Genomic DNA, 13,423 nt, shown 5'->3' with positions numbered 1-13,423 from the left:
AACCTGACTAAAGCAGACATGATTGCAGCTTTGGTTACAGCTGCATCATAGAATAGCAACCAGGAGGATGATCAGACTGGCCGTGGAGATGTAAAACACTCAGAGAAGGGACAGCTCACCCTTTCTGCAGAGGACTTAAAAATCCATATGGAGCTAAAGAGAATTGAGTTGGAGGCCAGGCATTTGGAAACAGAAGCAGTAGAGAGACTGAGATGTCTACAGGTTGAGGAGAATGATAAACTGCTACCTCTGGATTCTCAGAGAAGGTGACGGAGAGGCAGAGGCAGCACGAAAAGGAGATGCTGACTTCTCAGCAGAGTCATCGAGGTAATGGGGAAGGGAGCAACTGGACCCCAGAAGCACAAAATGTCAGTAAATTTCTTCCACAGTTTACAGAGGGGATAATTTTGATTTTTAAATTCATATGTTTGAGAGGGTATATAAACAGTATGTTGTTGACCAAAGGCTCTGGGTACGGTTCCTGACCCCCTTACTCCATGGTAAAGCTGTAACTGTGCTGTCTAAACTATCTGATTGTGAATTTTTTGATTATACTGCTGTTAAGAATTGTTGCTAGAATTTGTTAAGCTAACACCTGAAGCTTATAGGAAAAAGTTTTGTAAGCATAGATGTAAGGCAGATGAAAGTGTGTGTGTGTGAATATTGTCATAGGTGGGTGAGTGGATGTCAGGTCACCACTTTTGAAGGGCTGGCAGACCGTTTGGTGAGGGAGCAAGCCCTTAGCACTTTGCCTGAGGACATGAGGATCTGGTTAGCTGACAGACAATGTGCTACTTCAGATGAGTTGGGGAAGAAGAGATACATATACCTAGCAAGCAGGGCATCACTGCACAGGAAAGAGACACCCAGTGCTGTTCATGGATCTAAAGGAACCCATGGTGGGTAGCCCAGATTGCCACAACAGTATCTGCCAGTAGCAGGGGAAAACACTTGTCCAGGTGCACATCCAGGACCTAGGGTTAAATGTTTTGAATGCAGCCAGTGGGGCCATGTGACATATAGATCTCCACGGAAGCAAGGTGGGGAATAAAAGGTGAGGGAGACAGTAATTGGGAAGGACAAAATGCCAACAGTAGGTTGTCTTAAGACAAAAAGTGTACCAAACTACCACCAGAGGTTATATCCTATCGTAGTGAATGGCAAAGAGGCCATTGCTAAGAGAGACACAGCCTCTGATATAAACATTGTGAAAACTGCAATGGTTACAGAAGAGGACTACTTGCCTGGGCAGTCTACTTGAGTCAGAGCTTTAGGAGGGACCCCATTCCACATATCGTTGGCTAGGGTTCAGCTTGACTTGGACGGTGGAAAAGGAAGCCAGCAAGTAGGTATGGTTGAGGATATCCCTGCATATGTCCTGATATGGAATGATGTTATTAATGTAGTACCATTTGCTCATGCAGTTACAAGCAGTCAGGCTTTGAGACAAGCATATGGGTCTGGTAGCTTGGGAGATACCCAGTCAGACTGCATACTTGCAGCCAGGACTGGTGAGGTGGTTAGTTCAGGGAGGGAGCTACTCTGTAGCAGTGAGACTGGAGGTGAGTTACAGCTGCTTGGGGATACTGATGGTCCTTTGGAAAGAGTTACTGCAAGGGCAGAGGTGAGTAGTAGTACCCAGGCTAACAGTGAGGCACCACTGTCAGAAGATGCCAGACCTGCTGGGGAAGGGGAGCTGGGAAGGGTTACAAAGAGAGAGCTGAGACAGGCTCAGCTCTCAGACCCTACATTACAAGGCCTGAGGCAGGTACCTAGTGAGGCACCTGATTCTCAAGGAAAGGGGGATTCTGTATACTGGGACAAAGGGTTACAGTATAAAGAGTGGACCACTGAGGGAGGGCTAGAAGGTGAGAGAACACAGCAGTTGGTAGTACCTAGAGTCTACTGTCTGGCACTTCTAGCCGTAGCCCATGAAATTCCCTTACCAGGTCATATGGCCATAAAACATACAAAGAGATGTATTATGCAGTACTTCTATGGAGTTTCCAGAGATGTAACAGGGTTCTGCAGGACCTGTGAGTAGTGCAAAAAGGTAGACATTGCAGGAGACAAGATGAGAGCTCCTTTCATGCCTTTGCCTGTGATTTAAGAGCCATTTCAGAGACTAGCTATGGAATTTGTAGTTCCTCAACTTCCACAGGGAAAACGTATATCCCAGTGGTAGAAGATTATGCTACAAGATACCCTGAAGCAGTGGCTTTGTCCTCCATTGAGGCAGAAAAGGTGGCAAATGCTTTGTTAGAAATTTTCAGCAGGGTAGGTTTCCCAAAAGAAATACTGACTGACAGAGGTGGCAATTTCATGTCAGACCTGCTGACTTGTCTGTGGAAGTACTGTGGGGTGTAGCACCTGAAGACCACCCTCTACCATCCACAGACTAATGATCTTGTTGAGAGGTTAAATTCTACAATCAAGTCCATGCTACGAGCATTTGCAGACCAGTTTAAGAGGGAGTGGGGCAAATATTTGCCCCATCTGTTGTTTAATAGAATTTTGTAGATATTTCTATGTCATTGTAAATATTAATATAATCCAAAGGCTTGGTTTACAAATGTAACAACAACTATATGTTATGATTAAACTATATGTTGTACTGAGCTTCAGAAATGTAACCACAGTTCACCCTGCTGGAAGAAAGCTGTTAAGTAAAGAATTACAACTGTGTTTGATCTCAAGCTCGGAGTAGGATGTCTGGAATGGAAATTCTTTCTATTGTCTTAACTTAAGAGATAATTACTAAGGTTTTACATGTTTAAAGTGTCTTTTATTGATGTGGTTTCCTGGCAGCTGCAAGATCAAAGAGATTTTAAAATTTTGAGTTTCTGTTAGACTGGGAACTAAAGAAGTGATAAAAATGATGTAATGTAAAATGACTCAGCAGTACTGGGTATCATCAATTTAAGACTTTCTCAGAGAGAAAGACTGAGCATTTTGTTTCTTGATCTAGATCTGACAACTCAAAGGCACTTGCTTTGCTCTGTAAGTAAAGTTAGATAGGGATTTTGCCAGATTAGTCTACCTGTTTTCTTTATGTCAGAATATCCTATAATATTGTTTTAATGTTCCTATGATTTCTGAACTCTTGGTTAGCACTGTGTTGAATTGAGGAGTATTGTCTTGTGCTTTTATTAGTTATTACTAAATATTTTTAAACCATTCAACTGTGGCTGTTTTATGTAGAGATATTTTAAGCTCTTAGAGCACATTGCATGTATTTGAAGATACTCTCCAAGCCACTACAATACTCTTGCTCCTCAGTCAAACTTACTATTTGGATAACAGTAACATTACATAGTGAAATTGGTCACCTTTTGGGAAGGGCCTTATAGTAGCTGATATTAGTGGTTGGAGGCAGTTGGTACTACCTTATAGGCTGGGCAGAAAGGGGACAGCTGGAGAACCTGTGCCAGCCTTCGCCAGGAGTGTCTGTGTATTTGTATATAAATCAAATCTTAAAGTGTGTGTGTGTCAGCTACTTGGGCAGTGACACGAAGCACTGATTGGACAGAGAGGGTGCTGGAGGTTTTAGCTTGACCACTAGGCTGAGAATTGGACCCTATAGCTGTGCCAGTGGGGAGTCTTTTGGGGATCTGGAGAGAAAGGGAGAAGCCAACCTCAGATGGACTGTAATCTCTGTGTGCTCTTAAGGGAAATTGTACTTTACTGTGTGTACTTGTTATCCTTCCCAATGTGCATGCCCCTCACTGGTGTTAAATTGTACTTTACTGTGTGTGTACTTGTTATCCTTCCCAATGTGCACGCCCCTCACTGGTGTTAAATTGTACTTTACTGTGTGTGTACTTGTTATCCCTCCCAATGTGCACACCCCTCACTGGTGTTAAATTGTACTTTACTGTGTGTGTACTTGTTATCCTTCCCAATGTGCAAGCCCCTCACTGGTGTTAAATTGTACTTTACTGTGTGTGTACTTGTTATCCTTCCCAATGTGCACGCCCCTCACTGGTGTTAAATTGTACTTTACTGTGTGTGTACTTGTTATCCTTCCCAATGTGCACGCCCCTCACTGGTGTTAAATTGTACTTTACTGTGTGTGTACTTGTTATCCCCCAATGTGCACGCCCCTCACTGGTGTTAAATTGTACTTTACTGTGTGTGTACTTGTTATCCTTCCCAATGTGCACACCCCTCACTGGTGTTAAATTGTACTTTACTGTGTGTGTACTTGTTATCCTTCCCAATGTGCATGCCCCTCACTGGTGTTAAATTGTACTTTACTGTGTGTGTACTTGTTATCCTTCCCAATGTGCACGCCCCTCACTGGTGTTAAATTGTACTTTACTGTGTGTGTACTTGTTATCCTTCCCAATGTGCACGCCCCTCACTGGTGTTAAATTGTACTTTCCTGTGTGTGTACTTGTTATCCTTCCCAATGTGCACACCCCTCACTGGTGTTAAATTGTACTTTGTGTGTGTGTACTTGTTATCCTTCCCAATGTGCACGCCTCTCACTGGTGTTAAATTGTACTTTACTGTGTGTACTTGTTATCCTTCCCAATGTGCACGCCCCTCACTGGTGTTAAATTGTACTTTACTGTGTGTGCACTTGTTATCCTTCCCAATGTGCACGCCCCTCACTGGTGTTAAATTGTACTTTACTGTGTGTGTACTTGTTATCCTTCCCAGTGTGCACACCCCTCACTGGTGTTAAATTGTACTTTACTGTGGGTGTACTTGTTATCCTTCCCAATGTGCACGCCCCTCACTGGTGTTAAATTGTACTTTACAGTGTGTGTACTTGTTATCCTTCCCAATGTGCACGCCTCTCACTGGTGTTAAATTGTACTTTACTGTGTGTATACTTGTTATCCTTCCCAATGTGCACGCCCCTCACTGGTGTTAAATTGTACTTTACTGTGTGTGTACTTGTTATCCTTCCCAATGTGCACGCCCTCACTGGTGTTAAATTGTACTTTACTGTGTGTGTACTTGTTATCCTTCCCAATGTGCACGCCCCTCACTGGTGTTAAATTGTACTTTACTGTGGGTGTACTTGTTATCCTTCCCAATGTGCACGCCCCTCACTGGTGTTAAATTGTACTTTACTATGTGTGTACTTGTTATCCCCCCAATGTGCACGCCCCTCACTGGTGCTAGTGGTGATGACTGAGACTCCTTCATTACTGGGCCAGTGCGCAGATGTGACAGCATAAATAGCTTTGTAGCTTCTCCTCACACTGTTGTAACAGATACCTATGCTTAGTTATACACCAATGCTTTATGCAAGCATCTGTACAATAGTATTGACTTTGTCATACCTGATAGAACCAAAGCAAGATCTTCATGGAAAAACAAACCTGCCTGTTGGACAACTGTCATTATTAGGCTGTAGAATAGGAGAAAGGAATTGCTGTCTAAGTGTAGGAAGGAAAGGTCACAAAACTGGAAACACTCCCTCCTCAACTTGATAAAGCTAATAAGACTCCTAGTGAAGTCCTCCAAAGCTAACTACGAATCCAGATTAACTTCCCTAACTGAGGATAACCACAAGACAGTCTTTTGTTACATTGTAACCTCAAAGGTAAGGGTCAGATTTTCCCTGAGCTCGTACTTAATGGTACTACATCTATAGAACTTGTGGATATAGCAAAGCTACTGGCTGACAGGTTCAGTGAAAACTTCACTCCCCAATCCCCACCCTGTATACCCCAAAGCATCCCTAACACCTGTCCCCTGCCTAGTATCTCTGAGGAGCAGGTCTTAAATGCCCTCTCCAAGACCAAAACACAGCCTCTACGTGACCAGACAACATCCCTGGCTGTGTTCTACATGGATTAAAACAGGAATTAACATCACTATTGAGCATGCTTTTCAATCACAGGCTAAGCACTGGCTTCATCCCAGCAGAATGGAAAACAGCTACCGCCATCCCTTTGCACAAATGCGGTGAATCCATGGACCCTGGGAATTTTAGACCTATTAGACTGAACAGCCTTATCTGCAAGGCCATGAAACAAATCATCATGGACCTTATTAATAAAGATACAGGAAATCTCCATATGCTCGACCTCACCCAGTTGGCTTTGTCTAGGGGAGATCATGCATATTAACTTGGTGGACTTCTTTGAGACAGTTACCAAAGCCCTAGATGAGAGCATATCTATGCATACGGCCTAGCTAGACTTAACCAAGTCCTTTGACAAAACCCCCCACTCAGGGATTATTGAGAAGCTCACTCAGTTGAGTATCAATCCATATATTGGCAGGTGGGTTGCAAACTGGCTCAGTGATAGAACTCATACAGTCAAAATAGGGAACTCTACCTCCTCCAGCAGACGCGTATTGAGTGGTGTTCCACAGGGACCAGTTCTGGGACCCATACTGTTCGCAATCTACCGCTCTGAAGTACAGGTTAAAACTAAATGACTGTGGCTGACAAAGTTTGCTGATTGCAAACTGGGAACAATCATCGTAATCCCTAGCCATGTCAACATCCTGCAAGAAGGTCTTAGGCAGACTAATGACTTGTGCTAAAGCCAATATCTTAAACTTAATGCAAAAAAATGCAATAGCATCCCCTTTGGCAAGGGTGAATTTCTTGCAAACTACAACATCAATAGCAGTGCCCTAGGTACACAGTCAGTGGTGAGAGATTTGGGTACACACCCTAACAACAACCTTAACTTCAATCAACATGTCTCCACAGTGCTAAGACGGGCAATTTATAATTGCTCATCTCATAAGTAAGGGCATTGCCTCCAGAAAAAAATAAGTTTTAACCCCATGTTCTCTTCCCTCTTCAGGCCAATAATAGAGTACAACACTCCCTTTGCTATGTTCATTTCCAAACACCTACAGCAATTAGATAGACCACATAAGTTCCTTAGAAAATTCAGGGTCTTCAAGATCTGCCTTATGTGTACAGACTGAAATAATTGTCACTTTACTTTGTGTTGTACAGACTGCTGAGAGGTGACCTGTGCCTTGCATATAGAGCAATCTCTGAACCAGCTTTGATGGAAATGCGGCATATTTGCAAGTCAAATGGCACACAGGTCACTCACTGAAAATACCTTAACCTGGTATGTGACATCAATAGAGCATGCTGGAGAGACAGATTTTTCTCACAGAGGTTGCTCCACCTTTTAAACAAACATTCTATTCATGTTAAACAAAGCCTCTCTTTGGTTCTATTAAAGTGTAATTTGATGATCGGATGGGTAACCAGCAATTCACCCTGGGTTTCCACCTGTGTCTCTCTTGGACAGGGGCAATTGTTGCTGGTTTTAGTGTCGACTTGAACCAGACACCCTTGGGAGCATGGGTTGAACTTGGCTATGCTTGTAAGGGCCCTGGGGCCATTAGCCTAGTAACCTCATATGATCCTAGGATTACAGGGGCTTACTACAGAGGCCCATTTCAGTAGCAGTTTTTTTAATTTTATTTTTAAGATTTTACATCCATTCCATCTGTGCCTATGCTGCTACTAATTCTTTTAATGCTTGTGATTCCACATTATTCAAATGTGTATAGGTATTAACATAAATTTACCCAGGGAATATGTTCCATGTAAGCATTGCTTTTAGCAGTGTTACTGCTTTTGCTGTACTTGTTGACTTCATACAGAACACTAGGACAATTGAAACTCATTTACTGTTATCAGAAGTACTGAGTCTTTGTAAGGCCTACCCATGGTAAATGAAAATGCACTGCCAACGTGTGTGCGGCCATATGACACAAAGTAGAAGGTGTGGCATGTGATGTGTTTTGTACCATTTTAGAGCCATTGCTGTTTTCAACAGCTACACTTCACCAAAACCTTTGGCAAGGAATGAAATCTTCATTATTTAAATATAATACAATCTACTGGCTCAGTAAAAGGCATCAAAGTAAATACAGTTAAATAAAAACTGCATATACAACAAGTAAAACACTTGATTGCAAAGTGAGTGATTGCTTTCATCATAAGCTCTTTAGTTGTTCTTTGTGCAGGTGGGATTTTATTTTCATTTCACAGTCCATAACTAAATCATTACCCTGCTGGTGGACAAAGAGTTAACACTAAAGCATCAACTTCCTGAAGTCCAACTTCCTGAAATTCAACTTGTCGGCAATCAGAGTTCCTCAATAGGAAATCCACTGCTGGCAAGTTATCAAGTTGTTACAGAAGTGATTCTATTTTTGTTGAATTTCCTACTTCTTTGAGTTGGTGCACTGTGGCATTGGTTTATATTATTTCAGGGGGTCCAGGTAGGGTTGCCACCTTTCATCTTGGCTAAAACAGGAGTAAAGCCACACCCCTCATGTAATCAGTAACCCCGCCCACCCCCACACCCCGCCCATTTTGTGATGTCACAATAACATCACTCGGTGAGGAATGCCCTCTTTTTCCATTCCTGCTCCCTCCTTTCAGCTGATTTACTATGCTTTTCTGTAAAAAAAAAAGCATAGTAAATCAGCTGATTTACAAACTCCGATAGTCTGTTTCCTTTTTGAAACATCATACCGGAGTTTGTACAGTGTTTTCCGGACTACCGGAGAATCAATTTGATTTCTGGATAATCCAGAAAAAAAACAGAGGGGTGGCAGCCTTAGGTCCAGGAGGGCTCCCCCTGCAAAAAACAAAGTTTTTTTTGGCAGGATTTTTTTGATGGATGCAATTCAGAGATCCTGATCCTCAGTGCATTCACTTTCATCCCCTCATAGTAGAAGCTAGTTGAATTTACATGACATAGAGGAGGTAACAATTAACACAAACCTATCAAAATAATAAACAAAGGAAATACAGTTGATAGAAACTTTATAGATAGGATTCATAAGGACAAATATTTGCTTGAATATAGACATAAGTATCACTGAAGAAACAGTAGAACAACAACTTCATTTATTTATTGTTGTTTGTTGACTGGGTACTTGGGCTTGTCTATTGACCCTCTTCATATGCAGTTGAAACTTAAAAAACAGAAACTACATTAGCATCTTAACAATATCATATACAGAATAAGTAAATGGTAAAAATAAGTACATGATGATAAGATTCAGAAAGATCAAACCTGTCAGCCTGTTAGCATAAGAAATCAAAACAAAGCCAAAACTAATGGGGAGGGGCAAAGGCCCAAACAGGGATAGATTTTAAATGCTACTATTATAAACTTAGAAAGTTGCTAGAATTTTTCTTTGAAAGTTGATTGAATATTAGGCTTTCTGTTGATATGCAATTTCTGAAGTATATGAAGTCTGAAACTCAGATGTCATTATTTAATGATTTCAGTCCTCAATGATTTGTCAGAAATAAAAAACATTGAAAAAACAGTACAGACCAAATATATAAGGCAAAAATCTGTATTTCTATGAAATTCTGAATGGCTGAGAGGTATGAGTAAGATTAAGAACTAAGCAGATTGCATTTAGTGAAGAACAAAGTACGATAAAATGCAAAAATACAAGCTTATGTTTTAAGTACAGTGCAATTATACATATAATACATACATACATACATACTGCTATATACATATGAGATATACACATATAAAATGCCACATTATGAGGATGAGAAAAGTTTGTTAAATGTATTCTGTTATCTATTGTATGAGTTGGTAAAACACAAAACCATACTGTTAGGATGACAGAATTTGCTTATCTGCTAGTGAACTTGCTTGTGTTTTTCTCAGTTGGAGTGATTAGAGGTTAGAGAGAAGAAAGCAGGAACCAAGGAAAGACAAAGTTTTAATTCTAAATGCACAGCACACATTCTATCTGAGTGTACAGTGTATGAAAGGAGATGACACATGCAATATTGCATTAGGAAAAAGTTAAACTTTTAAGGCGAGCATAACACAAAAGGTGGAGATGAGGTCTTTGACAGAGGTGTGGAGGTCCTGCTGCATAATCCTGACCACATTAGATGATCCTATAGGCTTCTCAGTGGACTTTTCACATGTTCATACTGACTTTTTCATTAAACTATAAAGTAATGCCACTGAAATGTAAACATGAAGTACAGGTTTTCAAAAATAAATATCAAATACATACAAGAATGTATCAATGTCATGCATTTAAGACGAAAGCACTGTTTACTTACCGTTTTTCCTTTTTATATGTTTGATTTATCCTGTTGCTCCATTTTTTTCTTCTCCCTGCAGGGGTCGTAAGAGCCTCCAGTATTTTTCCTATCCTCAGTGCCATACTGCTGCTCCTTGGAGGAGTTTGCATTGCCACAAGTCGATTTTACAAAACCAAACGTAACATCATCCTTGGAGCTGGAATCCTCTTTGTAGCAGCAGGTGGGTGAATTCAGAAAGAAAAACGGTCTTCAGTGAGAGGTGTGAGTCTGTACATGTACACATGAGCCTGTGCCGGTGTGCTTGTGTGTGTGTGTGTGTGTGTGTGTGTGTGTGTGTGTGTGTGTGTGTGTGTGTGTGTACATGCATACATTTATATACTTTTGTGTGTGTGTGTGTATATATCTGTGTGTATACTTTGTGTGTGTGTGTGTGTGTACACTGGTTCGGTTGTGTTCTGTTTTCTCTGGATTCCACCTCACTGTTTAGTACCTTAATATTCATACCATGCTTAGTACCTGGTCATCACAAAGCAGGATTTGTATTCCTCTAGAGTGAACCTATAACCTAATTTATGACCAATTAGTCACCTTTTGTTTTCTACTGTCCCCCCTTCACTTTTCTATTGTCCCCCCTTCACTGCAGTTCCTCTCACCACAGAACTGTTGACAATAGGGGGAAAGAAATTGTATTCTAATCACATGTTACACAGCTGTATTCATAAACTGATATTTGTTCCTCTCTGTAATGTAAAGACATCTTAATCAAGTAGATTTTCTGGTAATATCTTTCAAATACAAACTTGCACGAACACACACACACACACACACACACACACACACACACACACACACACACACACACACATGCACCAGCATACACTAACAAGCATACACGCACGCACACATACACATACACACACACGCATACACACAGTTTTCTGCAATATGTCAGCCTTATTTAGACCTATCCAATGGCTAGCATCAGCTGACAAACTTCTTTCATTTGTTTTTGTTCCTTTCACAGCTATGTAGTGATGTTATGTGGTGAATGTATAGAATGTATACTGGGCAAATCTTTACCTACTGTTTTGGGTATGAGGACTTAATGAAATGTCCCTTAAGTCCTTATCCCACACAGTAGAGAGGAAACAGTTAACTCCATAAGCTCCATTTCATTTCATCTGCTTCTTATGCTTTTAGAGAAGCCTGTGTAAGTCTTTTGCACTCACCATCCTTCTGCTGTTTTATCCACAGGACTCAGCAACATTATTGGAGTAATTGTCTACATATCTGCTAATGCAGGAGACCCTGGTACCAAAAGAGACGATGAGAAAAAGAGTCATTACTCTTATGGTTGGTCATTTTACTTTGGTGGCCTCTCTTTTATAATCGCTGAAACTATTGGAGTGTTGGCAGTGAATATCTACATTGAGAAGAACAAAGAAGCTCGTTGCAAATCGCGCACTGAGCTAATCAAGAACTCATCTGCAATTCTGCGCTTGCCCAGTTATCGTTTCCGGTACCGCAGACGATCTAGGTCTAGCTCCCGCTCTACAGAGCCATCTCAATCTCGTGATGCCTCTCCTGTTGGGATTAAACCATATGGCATGGCCCCACCTTCCACTGACATTTCGATGTACACCTTATCGCGAGATCCTTCTAAGGCTACTATCAGCAACTTATATAACTCTGAGAGGGATCATACTTTCTTGCAAGTGCACAACTGCTTCCCAAAGGATGCTGCTACTGCTGCTGGTACCACTACACCTACTGCGACTTCTGCTCCCACTTCGGTCTCTGCCAAGGAGAGTTCCAACACCAACACTCTGAACAGGAAGACAACACCAGTGTAGATAAATAACACATTCAGAAAATAAAGTAGGCAAAAATGCCTGTAAGAAAAAAAAAAAAAAACTTTGTAAAAGCCAGTTCCTTTTTCTAAAATACTGTTTTAGGGGCTCCTTACCCCTTTACCCTATGGTTTGGCCTCATCAGTCTCATTCTAAGGCAGAGTATCTGCAGTAGTGCCTCAGTCACAGCTTTGGAAGCATTGGAAAAGCTGAACAAGAATACAGGATAATGTGTTGTATCTCATATGATGATGTGTCCTCTTTCAGATGCACTGTCAGGTAAAAGGCAAGACTGAATGCTGTCAATGTCCTGAAAAGCAGCGCTGTACTATAATCCATCTCATCCTTGTGCGAATTTCACTGATTACATAATAAACTGTATCAGAAGAAAATATGACTGCTTTAGTGAACCAGGTTTAGCCACTGAAAAGCAGTTTTAAATCATTATGGCAGGTATCACTTCACTCACCTTTCAAGATGTGTTCTTCTAACTTTACTATATGTGTACGTAATCACATGGCTTGGGAAGCAGAGGCAACAGGTTTTCATCACCAGAAATTCAAACATGTATAATTGTAACTGTTAGACAATTCTTCTTTCATAAGTGAATGACAATCTTCTACAACGTTTCAATTTATTTCAGCGCCAGTTTAGTAAGTGCTGTTACACAATGCGTAGTCCTTTGAGAAGATTTCTGATGACTGAATTTAATTACTTTTTTTCTGAAATATTGTAATGCACCCTAGGTTGTCTCATATTTCAGTAAAGATGTACAAACAAACATATATTACTGCTTTTAGTTCAGTAATTTCTGTCATATCTGTTATATGGTTGCATGCATCTGGGTGCCTTACTGTATCTCAGTCTAGAGTTGTCTCTCCTAATACTGTGTTTCAGTGTAGAGTATAGCAGTGAGAAAAGTTCCCTATGCCTGGGAAAATAGAAGCTGCAGAAAACAAAAATGGCCTGTACAGTGCAAGGAGTCAGAAATAGTGGCTTCTCATCCAAAATATACACCCACAGAATTTTTTTTTGGGGGGGGGGGTAGTTAAACCATTCATTAAATGGAATATGTGACTGATAATCCCTTCCCTGTAATACAAAGATCTTATATTTTTTGTTTCTGTATTCTCTGTGCCATTCTGGCCACCATCCTTGGTGATAATTTTGCAACAAGATTATATAAGGCTTTAACTCACAGATCTGAATATTATGTTGTGTATATAACAGAATCTGAACAGCCATATTTATCTCTGCCTGCTTCAGGGTAATGGTAAACTTTAATGTACTAGATAAAGGACATGGTACATCTTATTATATTAAATATTCCTAAGGGCTATTTCACTACAAAACAGCAGATATAATGGAACTTTCTCTTTTCGTCTATGTTGTTTAATGTTTCTGGGGGAATTTAGGATGCTGCTGCTTAAGTGTCCGTTGTTACTCAGCTGAAGCTAGTTTCTTTCCTGCAGTGCTTTTCTCCCACATTCTCCTTACTTTCAGCAGATATCTGCACATTTTGGGAAAAATC

At 40.8% G+C, this 13,423-nt stretch overlaps 1 protein-coding gene across 2 annotated transcripts in view; it reads left to right on the top strand.

Moving 5' to 3' along the window:
• Positions 1-12,677, top strand: part of CACNG8 (calcium voltage-gated channel auxiliary subunit gamma 8) — a 659,572-nt gene extending 646,895 nt beyond the window's left edge. For both annotated transcript variants that reach the window (XM_044080431.1, XM_044080440.1), the window contains exons 4-5: positions 10,122-10,262; positions 11,297-12,677. In XM_044080431.1, the coding sequence (XP_043936366.1) occupies positions 10,122-10,262; positions 11,297-11,895 (740 nt within the window). In that variant the 3' untranslated portion in view covers positions 11,896-12,677. The remainder of the gene's footprint in view (positions 1-10,121; positions 10,263-11,296) is intronic.
• The last annotated feature ends 746 nt before the right edge of the window (positions 12,678-13,423 follow it).

The sequence above is a fragment of the Protopterus annectens genome, chromosome 1.part1 (genome assembly GCF_019279795.1).
Source record: "Protopterus annectens isolate FY-2018-M chromosome 1.part1, PAN1.0, whole genome shotgun sequence".
Lineage (NCBI taxonomy): Eukaryota > Metazoa > Chordata > Ceratodontiformes > Protopteridae > Protopterus > Protopterus annectens.
This window is presented reverse-complemented; position numbering and strand designations above follow the sequence as displayed.